Source organism: Phalaenopsis equestris, unplaced genomic scaffold (genome assembly GCF_001263595.1).
Source record: "Phalaenopsis equestris unplaced genomic scaffold, ASM126359v1 Scaffold000006, whole genome shotgun sequence".
NCBI lineage: Eukaryota > Viridiplantae > Streptophyta > Magnoliopsida > Asparagales > Orchidaceae > Phalaenopsis > Phalaenopsis equestris.
The window spans coordinates 158617-172492 of NW_018164448.1; the positions used below are offsets into that span (position 1 = coordinate 158617).

The 13876-nt window shown below is 40.2% G+C and overlaps 1 protein-coding gene across 3 annotated transcripts in view; it reads right to left on the bottom strand.

Moving 5' to 3' along the window:
* LOC110018271 (DNA-directed RNA polymerase III subunit RPC8) overlaps positions 1 to 13876 on the bottom strand; it is a 53617-nt gene that overhangs the window by 1620 nt on the left and 38121 nt on the right. For 2 of the 3 annotated variants that reach the window (XR_002293345.1, XR_002293344.1), the window contains exon 8: positions 4066 to 4172. Coding sequence is in view for 1 of the 3 variants with exons in the window: in XM_020715542.1 (XP_020571201.1) it covers positions 4122 to 4172 (51 nt within the window). In the remaining 2 variants the exon portion in view is untranslated. Of the gene's footprint in view, positions 1 to 3959; positions 4173 to 13876 lie in introns of those variants that run through there. The other variant, XM_020715542.1, reaches the window with a different exon arrangement.

Here is a 13876-nt window from a genome sequence, read left to right on the forward strand (position 1 = left end):
GGGGGCTGAGCTGGTCAGCAGGAGAAGCTCTCGGCCCAGCAGGAGCTGGACCTGCCCCCTCTTTCCTCTTTTTATATGTGTTCTTGCCCTAGGGTTTAGTTATTTGTCTTTCTGATTTTCAAGATTCGATCCAGCTTGCCGTCGGTAAGTGTTTTCCCTTTTATAGTTGTATCCAAAGGCAAGAAGGTGCTCCGGCTGTAACTCGTCCAAGGTGGTGATCTTCTCCAAGAATTCGAATGATGCTCCGGCTGTAACTCGCTCCCCATCAAACTCCGACCTACTGTCCAACCTCCCTTCAGCACCTTCACCTTCGCCCTAGGGTATCCCTCTATATTTGTTGTTTTTATTTCTTGTTTTGAAGGTCATCTTGGTAAACTATTTGAGTTTCTGCAGTAATACTTGTATTTTTATTGTGGTTTGGGTTAACTCCGTATCAAAGTTAGCCTAACCCTAGTCCTATCCTAAGAATTTCTAGCATCTGCCCTTACCTAAGCCACATCCACCAAAAACTTTCTTTCCCATTGCAAATCATAGCCAAACTTTGACCTAAACCTAATTACCCTTGTTGATTTTCAAAATCAAAACCCTAAATCAATTTTTTCACCCTTTTACCTCCCAACTCTAACCCTAGCCATGCCATTATGGAGGTACATGCCTGAGCCAACCTAGGAAAAAATAGAGTGAGAGATCCGTCGACATTAGCGGAGGCCTGTGAACATTAAAGATGAAACCCAATAGGGATTTACCCTCGATGTTGACAACAAAAGTAGAAGGGGTGAAAGAGACGAAAATTTCAACCACTTCCATATGAAGCATTTCAATGATGATGAAGAAAGACAACAACGCTTTGGAATCTAGTACCATAGGAGGCCGAGAGAAGATACTACATATGGAGAGCAAGGGAATCTCAAGATGAAGCGAGAGATATAGTGCCAACTCGTACCAGCTTACTACAGACAGATTGTTCAGACCTTAACCTTAGAAGTGGAGAGACCACATTGGTCGAGCAACCAGCCCATCTAACAGGCATAATTAAGCCTATGAGAAGAACACCCAAGACGACCCCATCAGAAAAAAACTGATTCAGAGTGGAAAACATGTGGAACCAATCCACATCCCTACATCTGTCACAACCAGGAAGTGTTGCAAGTTCCACAAAATTGGGCATATTGAATCAGACTGCACAACCATAGGAGTGATTTATTTCACTGAGCAGCACATTCTTGAAAAATTGAATAATGACACAGTAAATATTGAAGACGGTGAGGACACAAAAGAGGGAGACTAGCTTCTAGTTGAGAAGGAAGAGATGCACATAGTTCCGGCTAAGCCCGTGGGAGAGACTCCAACCAACTTCGCGGTGAGTATCTAAGGCAGCCTTGAGTTCGAGGAATTGACATCAGTGGCAAGACAAACCCATATAAGAAAAATTCAGACCATTTGGATCTATAGAATCATTCCTAAGTTGTCCCTACTGAGATAGGTTCAACATATCAGAAATGGGGCCATTTTGTGCCATGTCGGAAAGTTTATATGGAATTATTCAGATATTAGATTCAGTTCGGTATTGTACCCACCATGAGATGTCCGAAAATGATGAATGAACCACAGCCTTGAAATTTGTCTTTGAACCTTCAACTAAGAAAGAATTAGAATCCAGGCCCTATCAGTGAAGAAGATGCCTAAGTGGTTCTAGTGAGAGTGGTGCAGTCTGTCACAAATTTCATCCTAGAGTTGATTTCTCCTCACATATTGTTTACCAGCTACACTCCACCGAGTACAAGGAGTGGAATGAGGTTTCATACTTAAGAACTCAAGAGTTAAACTGCAAAATCCTACATCTACATACAACTCTTGCTCATGACGTTCCGAGAGATATGCATAATTATTCTATTAAGACATGTTGTGGAATGACAACACCAACATCATCAACCTACTAGGGGACTACAATATCTCTGCTACCTTCAACGCGACAGACTTAACTCCGTGTTACAATAAGTCAGAAGCTTCGAAGAATGAAGTCGAAGCTCCCCCAACCACATAAGACTAATGCGGGGGCTTGGGGGCTGAATTTAGGGTTGTCAAAATGGTTCGTTGGTCGCAAATAGCTCGTGTTCGACTTGTTAAGTAGTTCGTATTTGATTTGTTCGCTAAGCAAACAAGCCGAACACAAATAATTTTTTTGCACTCGATATATAATCAAGCCAAACACGAACAAAGATTTGTCCGTTCGTGTTCATCTCACTTTGGCTTGAAATAATTAAATTGACTACAAGGCTACAAAGATTTATAATCAATTAAATTATTAATTTTAAAAATAGAACAAACAATATTAAATTCTATTTAAATGAATATTTTAATAAAAATGAACAAACGATTAAATTCCATTTTAATATTATTAATTTAAATCTCGCCTCTACCCTTCACATTCTACAGTTGCATGACTAGGGCTATCAAAGCGCATCATTGTTCACAAACAACGCTTGTTCGACTCGCTAAGAAAATAAGCTAAATACAAACAAATTTTTTTGCGTTTGATATATAAACGAGCCGAACATGAACAATAGTATTTCGTAACGAGCTAAATATGAGCCGGGCCTAGGCTCGTTTACAGCCCTAGCTGAACTGGCCCCAAACGGCTCAACAAGAGAAGCTCTCGGTACAGCAGGAGGCTTGACCAGCCCCCTCCTCACTCTTGTCACTGGGCGAGAATTATTTCCCCCTCTTCTATTTTCCGGCCTATATATACATTGTAAATATGTGAGTTGTTGTCCTAAGGTTTAGTTTTTTATCTTTCTGTTTTTCAAAATTATGTCCAACCTGTCATCGGCGGGTGTTTTCCCTTCTAGGGCTGCATCCGAAGGCGAGAAAGTGCATCAGTTGTAACTCGTCTAAGATGGTAATCTTCTCCAAGGGTTCAAGGGGTGCTCCAACTATAACTCGCTCCCGCGAGAATAGTTATCTTTCCATTTTCATCCATACACACCGCCCCTCTCCATGCAGTCCTACATAGCTGCTGCCACCCTCCAGCAGCCCAGATACCTGCTGTCGCCCTCCCAAATTCCTGCCGACCTCCATGTTGGCCGCTAGTCATCCTCCCACCACCCAGCTGTGCTGCTAACCACAGCCCCAGCTCCCCTGACGGCAACCTCACATTCCCTCTCTTCTCTGTTCTCTATCGTCCACCTCCCAGCACTCCTCCCACCCACTGGTTCCCCTCCGCCTGCCTGTCTCTTCCTTTCGCACCTGCTGCCAGGAGGAAGCCTGATTATGGATTACATTTTTCTGGTAGTTTGGACAGCCATCACCTGCCGTCCTCACAGCCCGTCTCTTCCTTGTCCACATGCAGGCCGTGGATTGCATTTTTTCTGGCTGTTTGAACAGCCACAAGCTTTCACCTCTGCCTCCTGACTGCTGACAATCCCCCACTTCCACCCTCCTGCCTTAACAGCAACCTCCCCATCCAACCCCGACCTGCAGTCCAGCTGCCCTTCACCACCTTTCCCTTCGCCCTCAGCTGTCCTTTTATATTTGTTATCTTTTTTCTTGTTTTGAAGAGTTGTAGTTGTAACCTACTCAAATTTCAGCAATAATATTTGTATTTTCATTGTAGTTTCGGTTAACTCCGTTATCACTAACATACTACACAACACCTTTAAGATAATAGGAAATTTACATACCACACGAATCTTATGCATTTACATATCCAAAGCCTAAAATTTGATATTTATATTTATAACACCTTGGTATTAAAAGTCTATGCATGAAAATATATATCTCATTTTTTAAAAGTTAATGATAGTGATATTTTTTATTTGATATAAAAGATTTGAGGGTTATGTATGCAAATATGAATGTTTAGATGGTAATATGTAAATATTAAAATTATGTGGTATGTATGTAAATGCCCCTAAAATAATTTTGCTGATATATTCTCAATTATCTAGAATGCTCAAAAAATTTGAAAAGTTCTACTAGAAATGGACATTAATGATAGTCATAGAAAAGGTTGATTTAATCAACTCGAAGGAAAACATTATATAGCCTAAGTGAGAAAAGTCATACGTATACAGATTTTTCATGGTATTTGCTCAATGTATTCAATTTGGCCAACACTAACTTTAATCTTGCCACCATGAAACTACGCCCAAACCATCTCCACGCATACCTGCCTGTAAATAGAAATGGAAAAAAAAAAATGCAAATAGGTCAGAGCAGTTAAAGTTAAACTTAATAAAATAAATTTTATGTAGTTATGTGAGTAATAAAAATAAGCTTCTAGTTTGGTTTGCCAATCTAGAAATGTGTGAGGCCTTATGTGTCACATAAGTAAGCACGTCACAAAAATCATGGTTAATATGTCTATATAATCATATTTGTCCCAATATGGATCAATGATAATAATGATAAAATAAATAAATGAGAACACAAAAAATGAAACAAAGTAATCAAGGCAACAATCATTTCTAAATGTAGGACTTCTGTTGTCAAAGAAAGGAGCAATTCCTGTTACTTGAACTAGAGTCAACCAGCTATCAACCAATGCCAAGTTAACTAAATCCGAGATAATGGAAGAGGGTCATAAGTAAAAGATTAGTTAAGAATAGAGGAGAAGATGATGAAAAATTAGGAAAATAATGTTCGAGAACTTGTATTTCTTTTTCATTGCACAAAGTTACAGTAGTAAGAGGTACATATAAGCTATGTAAAGTTGTTAGAAGACTAATAGAAATGATTCGTTTTGCTTGAATGGCTGGGATTGTATGGGTTGTTTGCTGGTGACCGTTTGATCTGCTGGCATGAGTAGTGGCAGCTCATGTACATGTCATTTGCAAAGTTTGTTACAGCAATTATTACAGCCCTCAAATTGACAAATATGGAGTAAATTGTCCATTTATCTCGTAGATTTTAAAACCAATTAGAAGAGTAGAGAGTTTTGTGAATATGTCAGCTGTTCAATCTTGAGAGTTCATGTGTTGTACTTGATTTCATTGGAAAGTGTGTTTTCATGAATAAATTAGTATTCAATCTCGGTGTTTTTGTGAGAATGAAAGATTGAGTTGTTGGTTGAGATATTGGCACTAGGTTGAGTGAGTGATCCAAAATCATGTAGAAGACCTGAGCCAAAAGACATTTGCTGCAGCAGAATGAGCTTGATAATTAGCTTTAGTAGAGGATCAAGCTATGGCAGGTTACCGAAGTAAGGGCAGTAATCAGTTGTTGATTTTCGATCCTAAGTGACATTGGCCTAATCAGAGTCCAATTAAAATTGTAGAACAAGTTTTACCTTGTTGAATGAGTCATTTTAGTAGCTGTGAGAGTTGAGAAAGTTGTGCATATACTAGTGGAGAAGTTTTACAGTGAAGCAGAAGATAGGCCTAGTGTTTAAGTGAGCTGGGAAGATGGAGAAACACAATCGGATCTACTAAGGCTAAGTTGCTGTCATCGTTGAATGAAGCTTTAGAGGGTAGCGATTTAACTGGTTTGCATATTTGCCTTGGCTAAGAAAGCAGCCTAAGGGTGTATTATTTGTCTGGATGTCGGAAAATAAAAGAGATTGGGGATCTTCATGTTAAATTTGTTGCGCAGAATTCAATCGAGGTGTTTGTCATTGCTAGTTAGAGCTTAGAAGTAGGTCCATTGACAAATATGAGTAGGTGCATGCAAATATTGTTGTGGTGATGGGTGAGAAGGGAAAATTGTCTGAATTAATTTAAAAGCCCTGCAATAGAAGATGCCCAAAAAAGGTCAATTCATTTGCAAGGAGCCAGCTTTAGGCCACAAATAACGTTGTGGTAAAATAAATATGATGTGGAAATTATGGACAGGAGAAACCTGGAGATTGTCCCATATAAACAGTCTCATTTAAATGAAGTTCGAGAAATGCATTAGAGAACCAATTTTAAGACATCACAGTTGCGAGTAGAGCAAAAGTGAGGAAAATTCGGTTGGAGGACATTTTATCAATAGAGTTAAACATTTTAGCATAGTTTATTTCAAGCTCTTGTTCAAGTCCTTGAGCCACAAGTCGAGTTTTTCTGCCAAGATTTTGAACTATCTCAGTGAAGCTTAATTTTAAATGTCCACAGACAACCAAGAATGGTGAGGCGGTGGGGCAATAAGCATCCATGTATCTTATGGTTAAAGGGAATTGAACTCTGGGGACATTGCTTGGTGCTAGTAGGTGGGAATTGCTTCAGAGTAGCATGGAGTCTAATGAAAGTATTGAAATTATAGAATTGATTATGTTTTCGTTATTAGCTTTTACTTAGTTCCTTTCCTTGAGTTGCCTTTTTTTATGTACTTCCTATTCCATCTATTTCCAATTTATGGCTTTCCTAATTTATGAGTCTTGTAATATGTATATAAACCTCTTTTCCCTATCAATGGAAATAATCCAGCTCAATTCCCAAATCTTTCTTGCTATCAGAGCCAAGGATCATACCCTAGCAGTTAGAACTTCCTGCAGCATTTCTTCTGCCGCCAGCCCCTGTTTCTCAGCGGATTCCAACCAGCTGGCCAGCAAACCAAACTCTCCTGCAGGCCAGATTTGCTGCGGATTCTCCCAAATCTGTCGTTGTTTAGCCTCCCCTGTCATGCTTCCTCCCAGATCTGTCGTTGTTCCTCCCAGATCTACCGTTGTTCCTCCCAAATTTGTAGTCATTCAGCCCCCTGTCTGTCGCTAACCACTGTTTCCCTGCAGAATCCTACCAACCGATCAGACGGATCCTCCTGCCGGCCAGAACTGCCGCCGGTTCCCTACAGTATTCTTCCAGCTGGCCAGATTCCCCTGCCAGCCAGGACTCCGGCCAGCCATAGCTCCCTCTGTCCCGCAAGTTTTTTTCTGGTCAGCTGCATAAGGGTCCATCTCAGTTGATGTCTCGGCATCCAAACCTAACATTTGGCTCCGTTAGAGTCATGGCGGATTCCTCCAACATCAAGCCTCCTTTTGACAAGGCCCTTGAATCCACCGAAGGATCGACACCTATTTCAATCTCTCCGCACACCGGAGGACGGAAAAATCACATGAATGTCCCGATTACAACCCACAAACTCAACGACTCTAATTTTCTTCAATGGTCTCAAGCTATTTCCTTATTCATCAAAGACCGACATAAATTTGGCCACCTCACAGGTACGATTCGTGAACCCCCGAAGACGGACCCAACATATACACCATAGGAAGTAGAGAATTTCATGGTTTTGTCATGGTTGATAAATTTCATGGAGACCTCGATTGGCTGCTTGTATATGTTTCTTCCTTCAATGAGTGCACACTGGACTGTCATTTGTGACACATACTCGAATGTAGGTAATTTTGGTCAGCTGTACGAAGTTTCGAGGAAGATCCGCGAGGCGAAATAGAGATTGAAGACAATGACCCGTTACTACAACGACACGGTTGCCTTGTGGATGGAATGTGATCTCTATTATGACTACACTTGAGACTCTCATACTAATCTTTCCCTGTTATAGAAAAATTTGCAGAAGGATTGGGTGCTTCAAATTCTAGTCGGCCTGAACAAGGATCTCAATGAAGTATGGGATCGCATACTTGGTCGTGATCCCCTTCAACTAGGGCAACATTCACCGAAATTCTCTAGGAAGAAAGCCGAAGACTTGTTATGCACGACACCTCCACTCCTTCAGCTGAACTTCTAGTGTTGGTCTCCAATAGTACCCCAATACCATGCCACGCCCAAACACACGTGATTTCTATCACAAACATTACCATATTTGTGACAAGTGTTGGAAGCTCCATAGAAAACCAACAAATAAATTTTCGACCAAATCCTCTGTGGCTAAGGGTCTAGCTACGGCCTCTGAATCCACGACAATGCGGCTGACTCCCACTCAGAACATCCAAGAATCACCATACTCCATTAAGAGTCAGATGGAGCATTTAATTAAACTGCTTGAGTCTAGTCAGTTCTCTTTCGGCCTATCTAGCTCTCATGTCCGTCAAGGTAATATTCCTATGGCACTCATTGATTTTGCTTCTACTAATCTGTAGATTATTGATTTAGGTGCCAAGGACCACATGACCGGATAGTCTCAAGTCTTATCAACATATTCTTCGTGTTCCGGGAGAGATACTATTAAAATTGCAAACGACTCCTATAATTTCATTGCCGATAAAGAGTCAACTGTTCTAATAGCCAGGTTGACTTTGAAATTAATGTTACACATATCTTTGTTGAAGTGTAACATCTTATCAGACAGTAAGTTGGCATATGACTTTGATTGCATTGCTCAATTTTCTCCTGATATTTGTCTTTCAGGATTCGTCGTTCAGGAAGGACGATTGGAACTGTTAAGCAGGTAGCCAAACTCTACTTCTTCAAAGAGAAAGACATTGATGATTAAGACACGCCATCCAGTAGTTGCAGTTTTTTTCCAGTCCACTAAATGCCTTATTATGATTTTACATTGTCGTTTGGGTCATTTCAAATTTTAATATTTAAAACAATTGTGTCCTTTGATGTTTACTAATAAAAAATTATCAAGTTTCAAATGTAAAATTTGTCGGCGAGCTAAACATCACCGCGCACCATATCCTCTCCACTCTTACACTCCTTCGGCTCATTTTTCACTTATTCATAGTAACTTATAGGGATCCTCTCGAACTTCGAGCTACACCAATAAATGGTAGTTCCTTATTTTGACTAATGAGCACACTCGGATGACTTAGGTTTATATCCCAAAAGATAAATCTGAAACTGCAGTCATCTTAAAAAATTTTTACTCCTTAATTTGACGAAATTCAAAACTTTAATTCAAGTCCTTCGGACCAACAACAATAGTGAATTTTTTTAACTCCATATTGGGAGAATTTTTGGTAAGTAAGGACATCGTCCATCATAGCTCTTTTTCGGATACTCAACAAAATTGGGCAGTCGAGCGAAAAAATTGACACCTTCTTGAAGTTGCTCGTGTCATTATGTTTCAATATATTGTCTCGAAACAATTTTGAAATGAGGTCATCCTTACCGCCACTTCCATCTCATCAATAGAGTCCCTACAAAAATTCACAACTTCTGGACCCCGTTAGATATCTTGAGGTTGTGTTTTCCTATCAATCTTTTCTTCTCCATTTTACACCCCAAAATATTTGAGTGCATAGCCTTTGTTTGAAACATTGCCCCAACTCATAAAAAACATGATTTCCGTTCAAGCAAATGTATCTTCATTGGATATTCTGCCACTCAAAAGGGCTATCGTGCCTAGATCCTATCACAAATAGACTCTATGCGATTGTTGATGTCTCATTCTTTGAAAGTATTCCCTACTTTTTTGGACACTATTCCTTTTCTGACTCCCTTGGATAGTCCACCTACTCCTTCAGCCACTATTTCCAAGGAAAACTCAGTCCCACTGGATCCGCCACCAACCAGACCAACATCTCCACCATCCACTCTCTGTGTCTATACTCGGTCCATCAGACCCTTGGTTGAGACTCGTCCAATGCTCCTACTCTTAAGCACACAGTCTCGTTACAGATCTTGGAATCCGCTCCAGCCGACATCCCTAGAACTACACTCCCTCAACCTACAGGAATTACTTGAGCTCCAAATGAGGAGAATTCTACAATTGAGGTACACAACCAGACATACTCTCTTTATTCCATGACAAAGTAGGCAGCTTATGCTTATCCAGATAAGCAGCTTATCCTGAAACACGGCCCACGGGTGGCCCACGGGGTTCGACCCGCAGCTTGTGCTTAGTGTAAAAACACAATTGCGTTTTCGGATAAGCTGCCTAAACGTGTTTTCCAAATGGTGAGGCGGCGTTTTCAAACGCCGCCCGCATTTATAAGCTGTCCCAAACGGGCCCTAAGTCTCATTTCATAGCTTATCGTCAGCCTACAAAGCATTTGACACTTCCTTGATGAATCATCGTCTTCCATCCAATATTGAGGCTGCAGTAAAAGATAAGATGAATGCCCTTAAGCGAAATGATGGGTGGGAGGTTATTGATCTACATCAGGGAAAGAAAGCAATGGGTAGGTTGCCGATGAATTTTCACCACCAAATTTAACTTTGATGGATCCATTGAATGCAACAATGCGCAGTTAGTCACCAAAGACTACTCACAAACCTATGGAGCTGACTATGAGGAAACATTTGCTCCGGTTGCTAAACTGAACACCATTCGGATTTTGTTATCCCCTGCCATGAATCAAAATTGATCTTTAATCCAACTAGATGTTAAAAATGCTTTCCTTAACGAAGATCTCACAGAGAAGGTGTATATGTCTCTCCTTTCAAACTTTGACTCTACTTTTTTCAGTGGACAAGTGTGTCGACTGCGAAAGCCCCTCTACGTACAAAAGCAATCCCCCTGGGTCTGGTTTGACAAGTTCACGTAGGTGGTAGTGCGTCATGGGTTCTTGCAGGCCCAATCCGATCATACTCTTTTCCTTTGACATTTCTCCAGTGGCCATACTGTCATTCTCATCATCTATGTAGACAATATTGTGAACACACAAAATCATCTGCAAGCCTTGGAGTCTCTTAAAGGCATCATTGCAGCCTCTTTTGAAATGGACTTGGGGTCTCGCCATATTTCTCAAACATGGAAGTTGCTCGGTCCTCTCGGGCCATTTAACTTTCCCAGCACAAATATGTCAAATATGTCGACCTATTAACTAAGACCAATCTTCTCTTTTGCAAACTGGTTGCTATTCTGATGGATCCCAATCAGAAATTGGCAGATGCTCTTAATACAGTTCCGATGAACAAGACACACTACCAACGACTAGTGGGTACACTCATTTACCTTGCCCATACACGCCTCAACATTTGTCACGTTATTGGTATTGTGAGACCACTATGAATGATCACTATGAGCACTATCTTATTGTTGTCCACAGGATTTTCGACTATTTAAAAGGCACACCGGGCTCAAGTTTATTGTTCTCTCACCACACCTCTTGCTCTATTATTATTTATAATGAAGTTGATTGGGACAGGTTCGTACATGACATTGGGTAATTGCACCTTAGTGTGCGGAAATATTGTCACTTGGAGAAGCAAAAAACAGGCGGTGGTTGCCCGTAACTGTGTTGAAGCCGAGTTTCGTTCTATTTCCTTGAGAATATGTGAAGCTCTTTAGTTGTGCATCACGCTCCGCGAGTTACTTATGTCGGTCTCCGTTCCTCTACAGTTGCTCTGTGACAATAAAGTAGTCATTAGTAAGGATCATAATCCAATCCAGAATGATCGCACCAAGCATGTAGAGATTGACCGTCAATTCATCAAGGAGAAACTCGATTATGGGAAGATTTATGTTCTATTTGTTCCATCCAGCGGTCAAATAACAGATATCCTCACAAAAAATTTTCCTCGGACTTTGTTTGACGACTTCAAATATAAGTTGAACATGATTAACATCTATGCTTCAACTTGAGTGTGAGTATTGGAATTATTAGAATTAATTTATGTTTCTATGAGTAGCTTTTACTTATTTCCTTTTCTTGAGTTGCCTTTTTTATGTATTTCCTATTCCATGCATTTCCAATTTATGGCTTTCCTATTTTATGAGTTTTGTAATATGTATATAAAACTCTTTTCCCTGTCAATGGAAATAATCCTGCTTAATTCCCAAATCTTTCAGAAAGCTTTTAAGTATGAAGAAGAATTTGGTGTGTCTAGAGGGAGCCTCTATAATTTCATTGTACGCGTAGAATGATTCCTGGTGGGTGGAGGAGGGTATTGTAATGGAGACGAGGGTGTTAAATATGGTAGAATAATTAGTGGGGCATAAGGGAAGAGAGGTGGCTGAGGATGAAGGGTAAGGAAGAAAAAGGTTCAAGCTTATGGTGTAATAAGTTTGTCGAGGAGGGGAGGTGGTATGAGGAGAAGCTGATGGAGAGTATAAGAGCAAGAGGAGAGGAGGTGAATGATTGGGTAGTGTGGTGATTGAAAGGTGTAGTTGATATTGGGAAAAGGCGATTTCATCAAAAAATGACACGAGGAGAAACTAATATCTTCCCAGAGGGCGAAGGCATTTGTAGCTTTTATGGGTGAAATAACTAAGAATGGTACGGCAAGTGAAGCGTAATACTAGCTTATAAGCAGATTGTCTTTGAAGCCAAGGAAAGCAGGGGCAACCAAATATATAAAAAAGATGTGCTTACTAATATAGAAGTTGATAAGGATAATTAAGGTTTGTGGTTGCAAAGGGCATGTGATTGATGAGATAGGCAACTACAAGAAGAGCCTCAATCCATGGATTATATGGTAGATGTGCTTCATGGAGTAAGGTGAGGATGGTTCCAATAAAATGAAGGTGTTTAAGCTCAATGAGGTCATTTTGTTCATGGGTACAAGGACAGCTTGATTGCTGGACCATGTCATGGGATCAAGAGAGGTTTGCAAAATGTGGTTGAGATATTTTCCACTCTCATCTGAGCATAATTTTTTATGTGAGTATTGAATGATTTTTCCACCATTATTTTAAAATTAACAAAGTTTTGTGTGGTCTCAGATTTAAAATGGATGGTCAATGAAGGAGCGGCCTTAGGAGATGATATTATTAGTATTCAAATCCTTGATGCCATAGCAGGAATCATCAAAAGAGACAGAACAATGTAGTAGGATTGAGATTATGGATACAAAGGAGATTATGAGAGAGATTGGGAACTTGAAAGATAAGTGTTAAGAGGAGCTAATAGTTGGTGTGGGGAGTATGCCCTATCCGGTGTTGGAGATGGGAAGAGATGTGCCGTTGCTCACGAGAAATTGAACGAAGCCCTAATAAAAATGTTATAGATGTTCTAGATTAGAAGTGAAATGAGAAGCAGTTCCAAAGTGAAGTTACTAGTTAGGGGATGAGTTCTTTTGTGAACCAATGAAAGCTTTAGATGATGATGGGGAAGAGGGTGAAATATAATTGAGGTTTAAACACTTAAGAGAAGTGCTGTAGTTTGTTCCAATTTTAGTAAATGAGATGTTCCAACTACTATCCGCCACCACTATTTTGCTAAAATAAAGGATTTTTGGGTCTATGATAGTCCCGGGAGCCTCTCTCCCTCTTCCATGAACAAAACGGTTAGAGCTTCGTACACAATAGGTGGTGAGAGCAACCGGACCCGTTGTAGGCTATTCTTTAACAATGTCAAGGCTGATTTCCTTACTGCCGAGTTGGGAGAAGAGATTGTCAAGGCTTATTGGAGGGAGCTTGGTACGAATTGCAGTTTTGATAGCTTAATTTTTAGGAAGGCTGCTAAGAATATAGAGAATGATGTATTTATTGTCAATGTGAGAGCCTGCAATAGTGATGTTGTTGACTAGAGACGTTCCAACTTGTATTGAGACATTGTTTGAATCTTCACAGATAAGTGAAAGAACTCATTCTTTAATTAGACAAAACACGAACAAGGTCTAGATTGCAGATAATGTTCAGTGTAAGCAAATTTTGAAGCAAGAGGCAAGGTTCAAAATGTAGGGGAGAATATGTGTTGAAATGGAAGAATGCATTAAAACTGTTATGCTTTGATTTATCTGCATCTAGGTGATTTAGAAAAAGTTGGGGGAGGACTTTCTCCCGTTTTAGTTTTCATTTTACAAGGCAGGTAGCCAAGCAATTTAGGAACCCATCAAAACTATGTCTTGAATAATTTGAGCACTTCAGATTCCACATGGGATGTCATTATTAAGTTGGGTATTGATGATATATTTAGTGTTTTCACTCATAGTGAAGAGAGTGAAGTTCTCATGGGCAAAAGAAGACTATTCCATGGGTGAGACAGGATTTGAAAGGCAGAAGAATTGGATGACATGCAAGGAAAAGCTCACGCACGCACGCACACATGCACGCATGGACGGATGGATGGACGTACATACGACACACCTGCAGACACACAAACACACAT